Consider the following 21,383-nt stretch of genomic DNA (forward strand, 5'->3'; position numbering starts at 1 on the left):
CCATACAACTTAAAGTTATCTCACAAGTTTTCAATGATTTTCCAGTTGCTGTATTCAGGGTATAGCTTTTGGTCAGTATCTTGGCTTCTTGGTACTGTTTAGCGCTGCTAAATGCTCCTGCTCGAAACTCTCTCCTGCTTGGTTTCTGGGGTATGGAATGGCCTATACTACAGCTTTTCTTAACCTCTGTGGCTGCTCCTATTAGTCCCCTTTATGGGCTTTTCTTTCTCCGTGAGTCATTGAAAGTTCAGTGTTTTGTAGGGCTTTGCCTTTGACTTTCTTTTTCATACATGCTTTCCCTGGGCATTTAGTCCCATAGTTTCAGCTTTCACCTATATACTTAAAACTCCTAAATTTGTCTCTCTGTATCGCCGTCCTAAGCTCTAGACTTCCATAGCCTTCTGAGTCTTCTGCCTAAATATCTCACAGGCAGTTTAAACTCTTAAGAATCTCTCTTAGATAAATTTAAGAGGCCCAAACTATAAACTAGAAGTCTGCTTTTACTTCTTCCTTTTCCTTACCTCCCATACATATCTAATAATAATATCTCAGATTCCCAATATCTCCTGTGGTTAAAGTCTAGAATGCACTACCAGAAATTGTCACAGCAGCCTTAGAAATAGGTGTCATCCCCATTTAAAAATGCTTGGCATATACATTTACCGCACATACGTATTTTTGGATGAATGACTGAGGAAACAGTCTCAGAAAGGAACTTGACCAGCTTACGACAGCTAATCAGGGACTGAGCTGATTGTAGAATCAGCTTGACCTGGGTTTGAATCCTACTTCTACCGCTTACTAGCAAAGTGACTTTGGAGATGTTATTAAAATTGAAATAATCACATTTCCCTCAAAGATTTATTGTAAGGATTCAATACTTGATATTTAAAGTTCATGGTGTAGTGTCTGGCACGTTGCAGGTACTCTGCAGATGGCAGCACTATTATTTTCTTATAATAGAATCTGCCTTGCAGGTATACAGTCTTATTTCATCTTTTCTCTGTATTCATTCATATCTTCCTTAACATTGAAACATTTTCTCCTTATTCATGTATTGAACCATTTTGAAATGGCTGAATTTTATTTCACTTTTAGAGACTCTCTCTAATCCATACGCTGACTTCAGATTTCTTCTAACTTGTAAAAATCTTATATTACAGCATTTTTTTAAAAAGGCTCTTTTGCACTTATTCAATAGTCAATAATCTTGGTGTCTTAATTTTTAATGTATTTTGTGCCATCACATTATTGATGTCTAATTTAGGTTTATATATTAGATATTTTATAAACTTTTATAAAATTATCACTTTTTAGGTTTTAAAACCATTTTTGTTACGTCGTATAAAAACTGATGTAGAGAAGAGCCTGCCTCCTAAAAAGGAGATAAAGGTTTACTTGGGACTCAGTAAAATGCAGCGAGAATGGTGAGCTATTTTTTTTCCATTAGAATTTATTTATGTATAAGGATTTATTAAAAATTAGCTTTGCAGTTGTTTAATTATGCCTTTAGTTCAGAAATTACATTTTATGTTGAAATGGCAAATTAAGTAGTTCAAATATTTCAGTAGAAAATTGATGAGTATTTTATTTAATCTTTGGGAAAGAGCACCAGCCTTGGAGTCTATAGACCTGTTTGAACGTGAATACTTTGCCTCTTAATAGCTATTTAGTTTGGGAAAGTTACATAACCTCAGTTTTCCCTCTATAAAATGGGGATAATAATACTCAGCTTATGCGGACGATGTCAGGATTAAAGGGGGATAATGTTACTGACACATTTGCTAATTTTCGTTGTTTTTCCATCAGTGAAAATAGTAATAACCATAATGATAATCAGTAATAAGTTGGTTGAAAATATTAGTGATTGCGGATATTACAAAAATAGAAGCTGGAATGGTTTGATAAATGCAAGCAAAGCAGGAAAGTGACAAGAGGAGTCACAAGGAATTGCAAATTAGTCATATTACTAATAATGCTGTTGATGTTCTGAGAAGACAACCAAGATGGCGCAGTAGGTAAACACTGTGTTTACCTTCTCTCACAACCACATTAAAATTACAACTAATCTACAAAACAACCATTATTGAGAGTTGCATAAAATCAAGTTGAACTGAAGCCTTTCAACTAAGGACATGCAGAAGAAGCCACCTCCTGACTGGTAGGAGGGTCAGAGATGCAGAATGGGCTGGTCCCATACCTGTGTGTGACCATTAAATATCGGGAGGTCTATTTTGGCTGTGGGGTTCCCTAGAGGAGTGGCAAATCCCAGCCACACCCCAGCCCAGGGTTCCAGTGCCGGGAAGAGAAGTTCCCATAATTTCTGATTGTGACAACCAGCGGAAATTGTGACTGAGTGAGGCTGAATGCAGCTACATTCCCAGGCGCTCCTCTTAAAGGGAGCATGTGCGGACTTAATCCACCAATGGAATCACTCTCTGAGCTCCAGCACTGGGGCAGCAGTTGGAAAGGAGGCAGGGACAAACGGTGAGGAATTGAGTTGTCTGGCTGAAGATGGGGGCTGGACAGGTCACTTTCTTCTGGACGAGGGAACTGGCAGAGGCCATTGTTTCTTTGTTGAGTCCTCCCCGTTCCCAGTGTGCCAACATAGGTGGCCACCATTTCTGAGTCTCCGCCGTTAGTTCACCGCACCCTGGCGATTTGAGACGTGACCCCACCCAATTTTCAGGCGCACCAGGGCTGTTTTCAGTGGCTTTTTCATGCACACTGCCTGCAGGCTTTTGTGGAACCCAAATAAGCAGCATCTGGCTTGAGCATGTCCTGTACCTCTGGCTGAGCAGCTCTAAGCCGGCACTAGCGGCAGCTGGCCTTGGTTCATGGTTTGGCCTCTCAAGGCACTTTCAGGCACAGCTTGGGTGGCAGCCTTTTGCAGATTTCTTTCTCGCTCCCGCTGGGTGGCCCTGTGTGGGACACGGGCTGTGGCTGATGTAGACTGAAAGCAGATCCCCTACAAGGTGGTCCTGGGGCCAGCTTCAAAAAGAGCTGTAGCATCATTCAGCCGCCTCCAAGTGTGACACAGCCAAGGGGTGGATGGGGCAGGCACCAGAGTCCTGCTCAGGCAGATCCTGCTCAGTAGGATCAGTCCCTGCACAAAAACTCTTCCACTATAGTCCAGACTAGTCCTCATAACCAGTGAGCCCAAGGGTCAGTCCCTCACATCTATGTGCAGTTATCAACCAAGGCTCAACTACAAGAGGAGGGCACACACAACCCACACAAGGGACACACCTGGAGTGCATGGCTCAGGTGACCAGAAAGACTGTGCCACTGCACCCCACAGCACACCTACTACATAAGGCCATTCTACTAAGATTGGAAGACACAGCAGCCCGACCTAATACATTGAAACAAACACGGGGGTAGGGGACAGCCAAAATGGGAGATAAAGAAACATGTCCCAAATAAAAGAACAGAACAAAGCTCCAGCAAAATAACTAAGCGAAATAGAGATAAGCAGTCTATCAGATGCAGAGTTCCAAACCCTGGTTATAAGAATGCTCAGTGATCTCAGGGAGAACTTCAACAGAGAGATAGGAGGAAAAAAATGGAGATGGAAACCAGTCAGAAATAAAGGATACAATAATGGAAATGAAGAATATATTACAGGGAATCAGCAGTAGATTGGATGAAGCAGAGGATTCAACCAGCAATGTAGAAGATAAGGTAGCAGAAAACACCCAACCAGAACAGCAAAAAAAAAAAAAAATCAAAAAAGCAAAAAATTGAGACTTTAAGGGGCCTCCAGGACAATATCAAGCGTACCAACATTTGCATTATAGAGGTACCAGAAGGAGAAGAGAATTGAAAACCTATTTGAAGAAATAATGACAGAAAACTTCCCTGATCTGGTGAAGGAAATAGACATCCAAGCCCAGGAAGCACATAGAGTCCCAAACAAGATGAACACAAAGAGGCCAACACCAAGGCACATCATAATTAAAATCCCAAAGGTCAAATACAAAGAATCTTCAAAGCAGCAAAAGAAAAACAATTAGTTACCTACAAGGAAGCCCCCATAAGACAGTCAGGTGATTTCTCAACAGAAACTTTGCCGACAAGAAGGGAGTGGCAGGAAATATTCCAAGTGATGAAAAGCAACGACATACAACCAAGATTGCTCTACCCAGTAAGGCTGTCCTTAGAACTGAAAGACACATAAGGAGCTTCCCAGACAAGAAAAAGCTGAAGGAGTTCATCACCACCTAACCAGTATTACAAAGACTCTTAGAGGGACTTCTTTAAGATCGGAGCAGCGTTAAGGATGGGTGAAAGGGGAAGGGGTTAAGAAGCACAAATTGGTTGTCATACAGTAGTCATGGGGATGTAGGTTATAGCATAAGGAATATAGTCAGTAATATTGTAATTCTGTATGCTGTCAGATGGTGCTAGATCTATCAGGGTGATAGATGGGAGGGATGTTGGGGGACAGGGTGAAAAAGGTGAAGGCATTAAGAAATACAAATTGATTACAGTATGGGGAATATAATCAACAATGTTGTAAAGCTCATGTAAGGTACCAGATGGGCACTGGACTTATCAGGGAAACACATCGTAGACTGTGTAGATGCCTGACCAATCTGCACTATACACCTGAAGAGCTGAGGTAGAATAATATTGAATGTCAACTATAACTACACATATAGGTGTTTATAGTCATGGGATGTGGAATACAACATAGGGAAGATAGTCGATGGTATTGTAACAACTATATAAGATGTCAGAGGGGTAATAGTTTCGGGGGGTGGGTTAGCACATTGTGGAGTGTTTAAATGTCAAACTATTACATTGCTTTGTAAACCTGAAACTAATAAAAAAAAAGAAAGAAGGAAATTACGTATTCTATTATTCAGTCAAAAAATAAATAAATAAATGAGGAAATCCTGTCATTTGCAACCATACGGGTGATCGTTGTGGATGTTATGCTAAGTGAAATAAACCAGTCAGAAAGACAAAAAAAAATAATACTGCTGTTAAGAGAAGCAAAATGTTCCTTATATAAATAAAATTAGGTCACTTATAATTTATAATGGCTGCTCTACTATTGAAACCAGTATAGGGTACTGGTGAAGAGTATGTTTTTCTGGACTCAGACTTAAGATCAAACCCTGTATTTGTCCTTTTCTGTGGCCCTGAGTAAGTTGTTTCACTTCTCTTAGTTGCCTGAATGCCCATCTGTATAATGGGGGTGATACTAATACACCTCTCAAAGTTTTTGTGACAATTTTTCAAGATGATTCATATAAAGCCCTTGACATGATACCTGGCACTTACACTTAGTACAGGTTGGCTCTTATTATAATTAAATATTCTTACTATTCAGGTGGATATGTAGGTATATTTTTATCTGGATGAAGGTTTAGAAACAGTAATGAAAACTGTTTATAGAATCAGGAAAAAAAATGACCTAGGAAGACAGATATTAAAAAAACTGGGATTGTTTTTAGCTCAAACACGTAAAGGTTGGAAGCCAACTTTCAGCAAACTTTGTAGTTATTGAATAATTATCAGATATAATTATCTGAGTAGTTATCAGCTGATAGCAATTTCTAGTAACGGATAAAAACAGGAGGAAATAGGTTTCTAGGCAACATACAAGTTAAAATGTTCAAATCTTTACTAGTTTCTTGGTATTGCTGATCAGATTTACTCTTAAATCAAATCTTGTTGTTTATCTTTAAATGAGAATCTAAGCTGATCACCAAAGGGACATTTTTGATGGCATTAAACTTTTCTAATAATCTATGATTAATTATATTTTAATAAATTTCAGGTATACAAAAATCCTAATGAAAGATATTGATGTTTTAAACTCTGCTGGCAAGATGGACAAGATGCGACTCTTAAACATCCTCATGCAGCTTCGAAAGTGTTGTAATCATCCTTACCTATTTGACGGTGCTGAACCTGGTCCACCTTATACCACTGATGAGCATATTGTCAACAACAGTGGTAAAATGGTAGTTCTTGATAAACTGTTGGCCAAACTCAAAGAACAGGGTGAGTTAAATATCTTCCAATTAACATGAAATAACTTAATATTAATGACTTGCATATGAATAACATTTTGCATAATCACTAATTCATTCAGCAAACATTGTTGAATACTTGCTGTTTGCCAGGATTTGTCTTTGGGCTGGGTATACAAAGATGTATAAGACAATATACTTTTTTTTTTTCTTGGCCTTCGAGAAGCCCACAGTGTAGTGAGGAGGAATAGTTGCAATTCATTGTGATAAGTGCTATGAAACGTTGAGAAGTTGGGAGTTGGAAAGGTGGTTACAGAGATGACTTTTTTTAAATTTATTGGGGTGACAATTCTTAGTGAAATTACATAGATTTCAGGTGTACAATTCTGTATTATATCATCTATAAATCCCATTGTTTGGTCACCACCCGAAGTCAGTTCTCCTTCCATCACCATATATTTCATACCCCCTACCCTCATCTCCCTCCCCCCACCCACCTTACCCTCTGGTAACCACTAAACTATTGTCTGTGTCTATGAGTTTTTCTTTCTCATTTATTTGTCCTGTTCTTTTGTTGTTTTTGGTTTACATACCACATGTCAGTGAAATCATATGGTTCTCTGCTTTTTCTGTCTGACTTATTTCACTTAGCATTATACTCTCAAGGTCCATCCATGATGTCACAAATGTTCCTATATCATCTTTTCTTACCGCTGAATAGTATTCCATGGTGTATAAATACCACAACTTCTTTATCCATTCATCTATCGAAGGACATTTTGGTTGTTTCCATGTCTTTGCCACTGTAAACAAAGCTGCAATGAACATTGGAGCGCACGTGTCTTTATGTGTAAATGTTTTCGGGTTTTTTGGGTAGATACCCAGGAGAGCGATTGCTGGGTCATATGGTAATTCTATTCGTAATTTTTTTGAGGAACCTCCACACTGCCTTCCATAACCGCTGCACCAGTCTGCATTCCCACCAACAGTGCATGATGGTACCTTTTTCTCCACAGCCTCTTCAACAGTTGTTACTATTTGTCTTGTTGATGACAGCCATTCTGACTGGGATGAGGTGATATCTCATTGTGGTTTAATTTGTATTTCTCTGATGTTTAGCGATGTTGAGCATTTTTTCATATGTCTATTGGCCATTTGTATGTCCTCTTTGGAGAAATATCTCTTCAGCTCCTTTGCCCATTTTTCAATTGGGTTGTTTGCTTTTTTTGTTGTTGAGTTTCATGAGTTCCTTGTATATTTTGGATATTAGCCCCTTATCGGAGGCACTGTTTGCAAAAATCGTCTCCCATTCAGTTGATTGCCTCTTTATTTTGTCAATAGTTTCTTTTGCTGTGCAGAAGCTTTTAAGTTTCATATAATCCCATTAGTTTATTTTAGCTTTTACTTCCATTGCCTTTGGAGTCAAATTCATAAAATGCTCTTTGAACCCAAGGTCCATAAGTTTAGTACCTATGTTTTCTTCTATGCAGTTTATTGTGTCAGGTCTTATGCTTAAGTCTTTGATACATTTTGAATTAATTTTGGTACATGGTGATGGATAACAGTCCAGTTTCATTCTTTTGCACGTGGCTATCCAATTCTCCCAGCACCATTTATTGAAGAGGCTGTCTTTCCTCCATTGTATGTTTTTAGGTTCTTTGTCGAAAATTATCTGTCCATATTTATGTGGTTTTATTTCTGGGTTATCAGTTCTATTCCATTGGTCTATGTGTCTGTTTTTCTGCCAATACCATGCTGTTTTGATTACTGTAGCCCTGTAGTACAAGCTAAAGTCAGGGAGTGCGATACCTCCAGTATTGTTCTTTTTTCTTAAGATTGCTTTGGCTATTTGGGGTCTTTTGTGGTTCCAAAGAAATGGGATGATTTTTTGTTCTATTTCTTAAAAAATGCCATTGGGATTTTCATGGGGATTGCATTAAATCTGTATATTGCTTTGATAACATGGCCATTTTAACTATGTTGATTCTTCCAATCCATGAGCACTGAATGTCTTTCCATTTCTTTGTGTCATCTTCAATTTCTTTCAAAAATGTCTTATAGTTTTCAACATATAGGTCCTTCACATATTTGGTTAAGTTTATTCCTAGGTATTTTATTCTTTTTGCTGCAATTGCAAAAGGAATTGTTTTTTTGTATTTCTTTTTCTGAGATTTCATTGTTAGTATATAGGAATGCAATGGACTTTTGCACATTGATTTTCTAGCCAGCAACCTTACTGTGTTCGTTGTTTGTTTGTAATAGCTTTTTGGTGGAGTCTTTAGTGTTTCTATATATGGCATCATGTCATCTGCAAAGAGTGATAATTTAACTTCTTCATTCCCAATTTGGATGCTTTTTATTTCTTTCTCTTGCCTGATTGCTCTGGCAAGGACTTCCAACACTATGTTGAAAAGCAGACGTGATAGGGGACAGCCCTGTCGTGTTCCTGAACGTAGAGCAAAGGGCTTCAGTTTTTCAACATTAATTATGAGATTAGCTGAGGGCATGTCATAGATGGCCTTTATTATGTTAACGTATTTTCCTTCTATACCTATTTTACTGAGTGTTTTAATCATAAATGGATGTTGTATCTGTCAGATGCTTTTTCTGCATCAATTGATATAATCATATGATTTTTGTCCTTTATTTTGTTTATGTGATGTATCACATTGATGGATTTGCGGATGTTGAACCATCCTTCTGCCCCGGGGATGAAACCCACTTGGTCATGGTTTATAATCTTTTAATGCATTTTTGTATTCGATTTGCTAGAATTCTGTTTAGGATTTTTGCATCTCTATTCGTCAGAGATACTGGTCTGTAGTTTTCTTTTTTGTGTTGTCCTTACCAGGTTTTGGTATCAGGGTAATGTTGGCCTCATAAAATGAGTTAGGGAGTACTGTCTCTTCTTCAAATTTTTTGGAAGATTTTGAGCAGGATTGTTATTAGATCCTCTTTGAAGGTTTGATAGATTTCACTAGTGAAGCCATTTGGTCCAGGACTTTTTCTTTTGGGAAGGTTTTGGATGACTGATTCAATTTCTTTACTGGTGATCGGTCTGTTTAGACTTTCCTGTTCTTCATTGTTCAGCCTTGGAAGGCCGTATGTTTCTAAGAACTTGTCCATTTCTTCTAAGTAATTGAGTTTGGTGGCAGATAGTCCTTCATAGTATTCTTTGATTATCCTTGGTATTTCTGTGGTATCCATGATAACTTCCCCTTTTTCTATTCTGATTTTGTTAAGTAGTGTCTTCTCTCTTCTTAGTGAGTCTAGCCAAGGGTTTGTCAATTTTGTTAATCTTTTCAAAGAACCAGCTCTTTGCCACATTAATTTTTTCTATTGTCTTTTTGTTCTCTATTTCATTTATTTCTGCTCTGAGTTTTGTTACTTCCTTTCTTGTGCTGACCTTGGGTTTCACTTGTTCTTCTTTTTCTAATTCCGTAAGTTGTAACATGAGGTTATTTATTTGGGATTTTTCTTGTTTCTTGAGATAGGCCCGTAATGACATAAATTTCCCTCACAAACTGCTTTTGCTGCATCCCCAAAAGGTTGGTAGGATATATTTTCATTGTCATTTGTTTCTGTGTATCTGTTGATCTCTCCTCTAATTTCTTCTTTGACCCAGTTGTTCTTTAAAAGTATGTTGTTTAATCTCCATGTATTTGTGTTTTTTCCAGCTGTCTTTTCGTAGTTGATATCCAATTTGAAAGCCCTGTGATCAAAGAATATGCTTGGTATGATTTCAATCTTCTTAAATTTGCTGAGGCTGATTTTATGTCCCAATATATGGTCTATCCTTGAGAATGTTCATGTACACTGGAAAAGAATGTATAGTCTGATGTTTTAGGATGAAGTGCTCTATGTATGTCAATCATGTCCATTGCATGTAATGTGTCATTTAGGGCTGCTATTTCGTTATTTATTTTCTATTTGGATGATCTACCCATAGCTGTCAATGATGTGTTTAAGTCCCCTAGTATAGTTGTATTTTGGTCAATTTCTACCTTTGTTTTTGTTAGTAGTTGCTTGGTATATTTTGGTGCTCCCTGATTGGGGGCATAAATATTGATGACCATTATGTCTTCTTGTTGTATAGTCCTCTTTACCATTATGAAGTGTCCATTTTTGTCTCTTGTTATCTTTTTCACCCTGAAGTCTGTTGCATCCTTTATCATTATGGCTACAGCTGATTTTCTCTGGGTACCAAATGCTTGGAGTGTCAATTTCCACCCTTTCACTTTGAGTCTATGGTTGTCCTTGTAGCTGAGATATGTCTCTTGGAGACAGCACATGGTTGGGTGTAGTTGTTTTTTTTTATTATTGGGGTGACAATTGCTAGTAAAATTACATAGATTTCAGGTGTACAATTCTTTATTACATCATGTGTAAATCCCATTGTGTGATCACCACCCAGAGTCCCTTCTCCTTCTGTCACCATATATTTGAGCCTCTTACCCTCATCTCCCACCTCCCACCCCCCTTATCCTCTGGTAACCACTAAACTGTTGTCTGTGTCCATGAGTTTTTGTTTCTCATTTGTTTGTCTTGTTCTTTTATTTTTTGATCCAATCTGCTACTCTGTGCCTTTTTATTGGTGTGTTCAGTCCATTTACATTTAGGGTGATTATTGATACGTGAGGATTTCCTGTCATTCTATCTTTAGTTTTTTGGTAAGGTTGTGTCTCCGTTGTTTCTTTGCTTTTTTGTTGTTGTCTATTATTTCTGTGTGTTGGTCGTCTCTGATGTTTCCCTGTGTTTCTTCTTTTATTACAGTATATATTTCAGTTCTGGATTTTTTTTGACTGGTTACCCTTAAGGTTATGTAAAATAAAGTTTGATATTTAGAGTATTCCATTTTCTTCAGCACGCTTATTATCTCCATTCCCATATTCCCGTTCAGGCCTGTACTCTTCCCACCTTTCTATGTTGCCGCAAATTGTCCCTGTTGATGGTCGTCGAATAGCCTCCTTTAGTGTTTCTTGTAGTGTAGGTCGTGTATTAGAAAATTCCCTCAGCTTCTATATGTCTGGAAAGGTCTTTATTCCTCCTTCATATCTAAAGGATATATTTGCTGGATATGTTATTCTTGGTTCACAATTTCTCGCTTTCTGTAGTTTGAATATTTGGTTCCACTTTCTCCTGGCTTGTAGAGATTCTGCTGAAAAATCTGATGATAATCTAATGGGCTTTCCTTTGTAGGTTACCGTCTTCTTTTTCCTGGCTGACTTGAGGATTCTTTCTTTGTCGTTGATTTTAGACTGCTTCAATACAATGTGCTTTGGAGAAGGCCTGTTGGGATTGAGTTAATTAGGTGTTCTATTTCCTTCTTGGATTCGCGGATCTAGTTCTGTCCACAAGTTTGGGAATTCCCATCAACAGTTTGTTTGAATATGTTCTCTGTTGCCTCTCTATTTCTTCTCCTGCTGGTATGCCCATTATTCTTATATTTCTCTTTCTGATTAAGTCAGAAAGTTCTTGTAGAGTTCTTTCATTTCTTTGAAGTCTCAAGTCTCTTGCTTCTTCCATCTGTGCAATTTCCAGGTTTCTATCTTTGATGTCACTGATTCTTTTCTCCATCCGGTCAACTCTACTACCTAAGCTGGTTATTTCATTCTTTATTTTTTTCTGTTGAGTTCTTAATCTCCAGAAATTCCATTTGGTTCTTTTTTAAAATTTCAATCTCTTTCGTAAAATGCTCATGTTGTTCCTTGATTTCGTTTCTGAGTTCATTAAAGTGCCTTTCTGTGTTTTCTTGCATCTTGTTAAGTTTTTTCAGACCTGCAATCTTGAATTCTCTGTCTATTAAGGCACATATTTCCATATCTTTAAGTTCCTTTTCTGGAGACTTTTCACTTTCTTTCTGAGCTGTCTCGTTGTCTTGGTTATTCATTGCAATTACTGATTTATTATTTCTGTTCCTAGAGATCTACAGGAGTGGCTTCTGCAACAGGTTGACAGGCAGAGGTCTTTATTTTGTTTTCCAGTACTTGTTTGTAGGATGTTTTATTTCTTCTCCGACTGCAGCCTTTTTTTTCCTCTCTCACACAGTAATGCTATGTTTTCTCTGCACTATTCCAGCTTCTCACACAATGGGGGTATTCCCTGGGAAACGGGCTTCTCCTCTGTTAACAGTTCGCCTGGGTCATAGGGCGCCACCTTCCTGTCGGGCTGCGGAGAGCTTTTGAAGTTCCAAGGCTCTTTCTGCAGCAGATTCAGAGCCGGTGTGTTTCAGCAGTTTTGTTTTCTCCTGCAGGGATCTGGCCAGATAGGTGGGGCAAGGGGCGGGGTGAGCTGTGAGAGGTGGCCCAGAGCAATGGCGGGGACCACAGCTGGTCCAGCTTCCGCAGCTCCCTCTCCTTTGCTGGAACTAGTTGGGTTGCGAATCTGTGTCTGCAGTCCACAGTTCTTATAACAGCAAATATTGTGTTCTTTTGATCTGACACTGCTAGTGTTCCACTTCTAGCATGGGTAGGTGGGGGCGGGGGAAGCTCTGGGAGGGTGTGGGGGGGGCTAGTGTCAGTACCTAAGGCTTCTGTTCTCTGTTCAGCAGTGAGTCCTTAAATCACTGTTTTCAGCCTTCTTCCCTCAGTCTTTTCTCCGAGGTCTCTGCCATGAGTCTTGGGTTCAGCCGTGTTATATGCTGCCCCCTCAGCCCTGTGGGCCATACGTGGAGCCCTAGCAGTCCAAGTTCTTCCCTCTCCCGCACCTGCGGCAGTTCCGGGATCCAGGGTGCTCGGAGCACCTAGCTAGGTCTGCGTCCTTCGCCTGCGCGGCTCCCTCTCTGCACTTCTCCCTTCCCTCCTCCCCCATTCGTGAATCTCCCACCTTTGGGTGAATTCAGTAGTGGGCCTTTTAGTCTTGCTTGTCTGCTGTGCAGGGAGTCCTTTGTGGAGTTATTGTTGTTCGATTAGTTTTAAATTCCAGGGGAGCTTTACAGAGGCTCACGCTGCCATTTTGATGATGTCTAGAGATGACATTTGAGGTGAGCACTGGAGACTGTGCGAGTAAACCATGGGAAAAAGGAGGTTAAGGGTTTTCCAGGGCAGTGAAACAGGTGTCGAAGGAAAGGAATGCAGACGTTAATGGTATTTTAGGGTAGAGTTGTAGTAATGAATTTGGGAAGATGGATGGGAACAAATCACAAAAGTCTTTTTAAACCAAGCTTTAAGGAGTTTTTAGCTATTTTAAAGGTGGAGTGGGGTGGGTTTGGTGTGTCATTGAAGACTTTGCTGTTTGAAAGTGACACAGCCAGATTTGTATGTTAGGAAGAGATCTTTGGAAGCAGTATGAAGGAATCTGCTAAGCGTGATGGACTAGAAACAGTAGACAAGTTGGGAGACTGTTGCAGTAGCCCAATGAAAGATTGTATGGACCCATCGCTTGTCCTCAGGACAGAGTAAAAGCAGATTTTAAATTGTTTCAATATTTATGGAGGATTTTGAAAGCCTTAAAAATGCAAAACTCACCAAATGCATAATTCTGTATAACATCCATTGAACGTGTATGTGTTTACTGGAGTGTTCATGTGCTGTATGTTTATATTGCATATAATCTTTTAAGTTTTGTAACTTCCAAGTTAGTTTTACACAAGTTGAATACCTTTTTTTTTTTTTGGTGAAATGTTTTAGATTCAAGGGTTCTCATTTTTAGCCAGATGACTCGCTTGCTGGACATTTTGGAAGATTATTGTATGTGGCGTGGTTATGAGTATTGCCGACTAGACGGACAAACCCAACATGAAGAAAGAGAGGTAAGGAAGACAAAAGAAAATCGGACTTCAAAAATCAGAGTTCAATTAAGCCATGTTTGCCTCATTAGGTAGTTTTGAACTTTGGCCTTTCTTTAGCTAGGTGCATTGAATTTCTCACTACCACCTCTCTCAGATCTTCAGTCTGGCTTCCATTACACTAACTCTTTATCAGTCATTCTGTTGAAGATTTTCAAAGACATTCTCACTTATATAAATGATAATACACCATTACATCCTTACCTCCTCTAATGACTACTATCTCTGATGTTTTGATTACTGTTTCTCAGCTTGCTGTTTGACCTCTGATTTTATGTCTTTTTCTTTTCTTGATTTGCTTCCTACAGTAGACCCTCACCATTTGTGGAGTTTAATAGTTCAGATTTTTTTAGTTTATAAGCAACCCTAAAGAATCATGAAACAGTAATTTGTAAAGGGAGTAATCTCAGTCTCACAGAGACTTTGTAAAACTGGAATGGGACAACATAAGTATAGGTGCTCTGATCATGCATTTGGATCTTGGAATACTAAAAGTTTGGTATGCAGAAATGAGTCACTTAGCTAGTGAGGAAGCCTACCTGGTATCTATGTTTCCCAGATTTGGAAATTCTTAATGATCTTTAGATTATTCCTCATGAATGGCATGGGTCTAATGTATTTTAAACCCTATAAAGCACATTTTTTGGGAGGGCTTTGCTAATTTATCTTCTCTTTTCTGTAATCCTTCAGGACTCTGTCTTTGGCCTCTGTTTTAAGTCTGTACTCATGCTCTGGGCAAAGATTGTGATTTCATGGTATAGTGGAAAATGCATTGAACTTGGTTTCAGAAGACCTGAATTTTAGCACCAACTTTACCACTTTGTAGTGTATGCAAGCCATTTAATTCTCTGAGCCTCAGTATATTTAACTGTATTATAAGGGAAATACTAATACCTGGGCTTCTTTTTTTTCTGACAACGTGAGGACCATTGGATATAATAGGTATGAATGCAGTTTTGAAACTGTATAGTGGCATATATACCACATGTCATGCAATTGCACACCAGCCTTTTTACCTCTCAGCTTTAGGGCCCCTTCTTAGGCCATAAAAACCCTCAGTCCATGGCTCTCTCCTTCCATAGCTGCAGTGGGCCCTCTGTCCCCTCTGCACCCTCTTATTGAAGCCGGGCTAGAGCATATGATAGTGTCCACAGCAGGCACACAGGCCCTTTTCATATTAAGGGTTTTCCTGTTACCCACTCTGGGGAAACAGTTGTGTTAACATTTACAAATGTGGAACATTTCAAAGCTGACACTCTTCCCTGCTCTATAGTATTTTACTCTTTCTGAAGTGGTATCTTGAAGCTTTATTGAGCTTTTGCTGATTTATTCCTGAGAATAGGTTTCTTCAAATCCCGTTAAATGTAGGCCATATAGTACTATTCAAGATGACCCTTCTTCCTAGAATGAAGATGATCCTAAGGCAGAAGGGTAGGTGACTTCTGACCTCAGATAGCCAAATTGCATTTCTGACTGATCTCTGTTCATGAACAATGCAGACTTTACCTAATTATGCCCAAATTCTTCTGGTTTCTTAACATTTCAAATAATGTTCTCCCTTCAGAGATTTTAAATTCCATATATTGATTTTAGATACAGTAAAGTCAGAGCTGTTCATTATTTTTTTTCGAAATGCCCTGCTTCCCCATTATGTTGTTGCCCACACAGTCATTTAAACGCCGATAAGAAGGGGAAGACCCTATTTTATTCCTTACTTTAATCATTTACCAGCTGTTAATAAACAGTTCTTTCTCAATAGCTCTCAGATTTGCCCTTTTTCAATGGCTACCGCTAAATTCAGCTAAGTCTTTGGTCATCCTCTAACTCAGTTCCTGTAACTTTCATTTAATCGGCCTCCTCACTTTTATAAGGAAAGGGACTAACATTTGTCAAGTAACTATTTTAGCTAGGTGACTTATAATTCCAGTTGAACTCTTCCAGCAGCCCAGTAAAGTATTGGTAGAATTTTCTCTACTTGAAACTGTGTCTCAGAGAGGTTAAATGCTTGCTCAGAACCACGTATGTAATAAATGGTAGAGTTATGACTCATGCCCAGGTTTTTGCTATTTCCTCTACACCAAATTGCCTCTCAGTACACCATGCTGCTTTCTATACTGCCCTTTCTACATGCTATACTCACTGCGGCAGTGGGAGTCACCTTTTCTGCCTGCAACTTTTGACCATGCCATTCCATTCATTATAAATATAATGTCCTGCATTTTGTGATTGTGAAAGTAATATTTCATTACTGAAGAAATTTGAAAAATAAAGAAAAGTATTCCTGGCCAATCTTTTTTATGTATATAATATATATATATATATATATATATATATATATATAACTAATTGAAATTATACTGTATACACTATATATAAAGTTCAGTATCTGATAACTTTTTACTCAATATTGTACTTTCATATAAAAATCATTGTAAAAATAATTTCAGTGTAATATTTCATCTTATGGATGTACTATAAATAATTTATCCACTACTGTTGATCATTTAGGTTGTTTCCAATTTTTCACTATTATAAATAATGCTAAAGTAGAAGTCCTTATACATAAATCTTTGTGCACATCTCTGATTATTTCCTTAGGATAAATTCCTAGAAGTGGAATTACTGGGTCAAAGGGTATGAACATTTTTAAGACTCTTGATGCATATTGACAAATTGCTTTCCAAAAAGGTTGTACCAATTTACACTCCCAGCAGCAATGTATGAGAGTGCCCGTCTCACCGCCCCCTCGTCAACATTGAGTATTATAATTTTTTTAAATCTTCAAAAAATGGTATTATGTTGTTTTAATTTGTATTTATTTGATTACTAGTGATTGAGCATTATTCTTTAGTTTATTAGCCATTTGTATTTGTTCTTCTGTATATTGTCTGTTTTTTTTTTTCTTCTCATTTTTCTTTTGGGGACTTAGGTTTTGTTTTTTTTCCTACTAATTAATTTGTATGAGATCTTTATATAGTAAGCATATTAACGTTCCATTAATTTTTAAGACTCTTTACTGAATAGCCCTCAGTTATCTTCCTGATTTTCCTCATTACTTCTCTGTTTTCCCTTTTCACCATATGGAAATAAATCTACTTACCTTCCCTGATATCTGTTGCTCACTTTGTCATTTCTAAACTTTTTTTTCCCTCTTAGTTGGTCTGCTAATGTGTATGACATTGAGATACCTGACATTTTGCCCCCTAGGTATATGTCAGCTCTCACTCAAAACGTTTTCACTATTATTGCTTTAAAATAATTTCAGTGATTTATTACTTGCTTAGTTAAATTTGTCTATGATTATTCTAAGTCTGTCTCTATTGATATATACTTATAAAATTAGGAACTTTATACGTTATACTTTCTACAGCAATTCGTGCAGTACAGTATATAGATAGATGCTTAAATATTTTGGAAGTGGAAGAATATTATGAAGTGGGGTTTTGAGCATGCATGTTAAAATACTTCTTTCTTAAGGATTCTGGTAATATAACTTGATTTTTTTTCTCTTTTTCTTTTATCTCCTGTGTCAATTATAAAAAGGAAGCAATAGAGGCCTTTAATGCTCCTAATAGTAGCAAATTCATCTTTATGTTGAGTACCAGGGCTGGAGGTCTTGGAATTAACTTGGCGAGTGCTGATGTGGTTATACTATATGATTCAGATTGGAATCCACAGGTTGATCTACAAGCTATGGTTAGTAACCTTTAATGTTGTCAGAAATTTGTCTTAGCTCAGAATACCATTGTTATTTATACAGCACCACGGCAATTTATAGTAAAAGAGTAACAACAATTTTGGGGAGGTTTTGTAGATGTTAAAATAGATTATCCTGGAAAACAAATAATTTTGCAGTTGATGTGCTGATTGCAAAAACAAATGGGAAATTAAAACAATAACAACCCAAATCCAACCATAGGATTTGTGTGTTGATTTTGGCTTTTATCATGAAGCAGAAATGTTCTTTTTGCCACTCCTAAATATTGAACAGGATGAATGCATGTTTTAATGAAAAGGTTAAAAAGTTAATCTCTCAATATTGTTCTGTTTAACAACGAAATATATTAAAATCCTTAGCACTGAAATTAGGGGAGGTGGGATTTTAACTTTTATTATAAAACAGTTGGGATGAGAAGGTAATAAGGTAAGAAAGGAATATATTCCAGGAAAAACATTTGCTACCTGAGGACACCATCAGAAACTATTCTACCAGTCAAAAAAAAAAAAAAAATTCAGGAGCTATTTCTCTTAACCTTTCATCATGGTGTCATTTACTGAACTAGAGCTACAACTTTTGTCCATGTGACACATCTTAAGATAAATATAATTTCAGAAGTAAGAAGATTCAGAAGAGCTATGCATTCAGAATTCCAAGAAGTTATGAGACAATCGACTGTCTTTGGAAGCAGTTAAAGTCATATGCTAATGAGGCATAGCTTAGAAGTCCTTTTTTTAAATAATAGAGAATTGAAAAACATTGACTGTCAAGATACTTTTAAATCAACATGCTTTGGCATAATTAATACTTTAGCATGGTACTAAACTACCTGTTTGATATGACTAAGTAGGTATAAGCCCCAGTAAGTTAACAGTATTACTGAACTGGAAAACTCATTAATGATACTCTTTATTTCCATAAAAATGTTAGAGTATAGCTGATCGTTCATGATTTACTGATTTGAGTATGAAATTTTAAATATGTATAGGGATGTTGCATTCTCTTTTAATATTCTGTGTTGAAACTGTTACTGGGCTCATGTTTTTATATTTAGTGTAAGGGCTGTTTTGAACCTTGTTTCTTTTATTTTTTTTCTCAACCCCCCTCTTCCCTTCACCTATTTGCTCTAGCAGCTTCTGTTTTTAATTTTTTTTTAAATTTATTGGGGTGACAATTGTTAGTAAAGTTACATAGATTCCAGGTGTACACTTCTGTATTACATCATCTACAAATTCTGTGTTCACCACCCAGAGTCAGTTCTCCTTCCATCACCATATATTTGATCCCCCTTACCCTCATCTCCCACCCCTCTCCCCCGTTACCTTCTGTGTCTATGAGTTTTTCTTTCTTCATTTGTTTGTCTTGTTCCTTTGTTTTCACTTTTATAGACCACATATCAGTGAAATCGTATGGTTCTCTACTTTTTCTGACTTATTTCGCTTAGCACAATAACCTCAAGATCCATCCATGTCATCGTAAATGGCATTATTTCATTTTTTCTTATGGCAGAATAGAGGCAACCAACCAAATGGGTGAAGAATTTTGCAAACAATGCCTCCGATAAGGGGCTAATATTCAAAATGTATAAGGAACTCATACAACTCAACAACAAAAAAGCAAACAATGCAATTTAAAAATGGGCAGAGGACCTGAACAGACATTTCTCCAAAGAGGACATAGAAATGGCCAATGGACATATGAAAAATGCTTAACATTACTAATTATCAGAGAAATGCAAATAAAAACCACAATGAGATACCACCTCATGCCAGTCAGAATGGCTATCATCAACAAGACAAATAACAAGTGTTGGAGAGGCTGTTGAAAAAAAAGGAACCCTCATGTACTGTTGGAGGGAATGCAGATTTGTGCAGCTGCTATGGAAGGCAGTGTGGAGGTTCTTTAAAAAATTAAGAATAGAATTACTATATGACCCAGCAATCCCTCTCCTGGGTATCTACCCGAAAAATCTGAAAACATTTATCTGTTAAGACATATATGCTCCCATGTTCATTGCAGCTTTGTTTATGGTGGCCAAGACATGGAAACAACCAAAGTGTCCTTCGATAGATGATTGGATAAAAAATTTGTAGTATATATACACAATGGAATACTATTCTGCCACACGAAAAAAGTGTTTTCATTTTTTTTGGCTAAATACCCAGAAACGAAAATACTGGGTCTTATGGTAGTGCTTTGCCTGTTTTCCTCCTGGAAGTTTTCTGTTAATGGTACTGTAGAATATTTGCATATTTCTTTGTTTCCAGGGGTCTTCAATATTCTTAATAGTCATCATCCTCCTTTCAAAAGTGGCATGTGTACAGAGATCAGGAACTAATTTTTTACAGAATTTTATAGCATACGGTGAGTATATTACACATTTTATCCAGAATACCCAATATCTTATATTAGGATTTTTTCTACTAGGATCGAGCACATCGTATTGGTCAGAAGAAGCCAGTACGTGTGTTCCGTCTCATCACTGACAACACTGTTGAAGAAAGGATTGTAGAAAGAGCTGAAATAAAACTGAGACTTGACTCAATTGTTATACAACAAGGTATTTATACATATCAAGTTAATTAAGTGGTTTTTTTTTCAAAAACATGCAGTTTTCTTCAAAGGAGATTACTTTTAGTGAAAGTTGACCAAAATTTGCAAACTTACTGAGAGAAAAAACGTTAGTTTTTGAAACAAAATGCTAATTTAAATCTTCGTTAACTAAGTCTTACATTCATTATAAGCTAGTTGAACATCACTAGCATATAGTTGAATGTCAGTGGCATGTTTTTGAAATGTCTGATATTATTTAGCAGACAAAATATCGAGTTAAAAATTTTAAAACATGTATTAGAGGTTGCCTGTCCGTACAGAGATACTTGATCTAAAAAGCAAAGTTTGTACATGAAAAAATGATTCCGTCCCTCTGAATTTTAACTGAATTTTACAGATGGAAATTCATATTGAAATAGATGGTATGGTAGAAGAAAATCTTGTAGGGCTGTTCATTAAAACAGTAACTTTAAAGCTTACTAATTTTCTGTTCTTATAAAGCTTTACTTATGGTTAAATGTAGTAGTGTCTTATTAAAACCATTATGCTATGCTTTCTGTGGAATATAATTGAGTATATACAACTTTTATTTTTATTATTAGGAAGACTCATTGACCAACAATCCAACAAGCTGGCAAAAGAGGAAATGTTGCAAATGATACGGCATGGAGCCACTCATGTTTTTGCTTCTAAAGAAAGTAAGCTGACAGATGAAGACATTACAACTCTTCTGGAAAGAGGAGAAAAGAAGGTTAGTTAAAATGGCATTTTTATTTCATGATCATTGTTTTGAAATCAACATACTTAATAAGCATACTTACTGTATTTGCATTGTTTCAAATGTATGTTTCAAATTGCATGTTTCATATGACTCATGTTCTCTCTAAGACGTTATAGATTTATATCTAGGAGTAATTTAGGTTTTTTTGATTACTTTTTGGAGAGAAAGGCTTAAGCACCAGAGTTTGAAATTGAGTGACCTCTTATCTCATGCTTATTGAAAATGTTGGTATTTATTTAAAAGCCAAATAAATTTTGTTGTTAAGCACATGTATCAGGATGACATTTTTATGACTTTTGTTTTGCACTGTATTAAAAAGTGTGTATTAATACATTGTGTTAACTGAAAATCTTTTGTGACCATTTCATGCAATATTAAAGCTTTTTTTGTTGAAATATATAATAAGCTGTTTCACAATATTGTAATTTTATGTTGAATTTACCTGTTTTCACAAATTATTATGATATTTCAAACATAAGCAAAAGTAGACAGAATAGTGTAAATGAACCCCCATGTACTTATCACCCATTTCCAACAGCCATAAACCAGTCCTACTCC

At 37.0% G+C, this 21,383-nt stretch overlaps 1 protein-coding gene across 8 annotated transcripts in view; it reads left to right on the forward strand.

Moving 5' to 3' along the window:
- The window catches only part of SMARCA1 (SNF2 related chromatin remodeling ATPase 1), a 99,548-nt gene that overhangs the window by 14,655 nt on the left and 63,510 nt on the right, over window positions 1–21,383 (forward strand). For 5 of the 8 annotated variants that reach the window (XM_081041957.1, XM_081041962.1, XM_081041961.1 and 2 more), the window contains 6 exons: window positions 1,318–1,427; window positions 5,792–6,018; window positions 13,616–13,737; window positions 17,317–17,469; window positions 19,919–20,051; window positions 20,647–20,795. In XM_081041957.1, the coding sequence (XP_080898083.1) occupies window positions 1,318–1,427; window positions 5,792–6,018; window positions 13,616–13,737; window positions 17,317–17,469; window positions 19,919–20,051; window positions 20,647–20,795 (894 nt within the window). Of the gene's footprint in view, window positions 1–1,317; window positions 1,428–5,791; window positions 6,019–13,615; window positions 13,738–16,371; window positions 16,408–17,316; window positions 17,470–19,918; window positions 20,052–20,646; window positions 20,796–21,383 lie in introns of all 8 variants that reach the window. The other 3 variants (XM_081041958.1, XM_081041959.1, XM_081041960.1) reach the window with 1 other exon arrangement.

The sequence above is a fragment of the Rhinolophus hipposideros genome (genome assembly GCF_964194185.1).
Source record: "Rhinolophus hipposideros genome assembly, chromosome: X".
In the NCBI taxonomy this organism is placed as follows: domain Eukaryota; kingdom Metazoa; phylum Chordata; class Mammalia; order Chiroptera; family Rhinolophidae; genus Rhinolophus; species Rhinolophus hipposideros.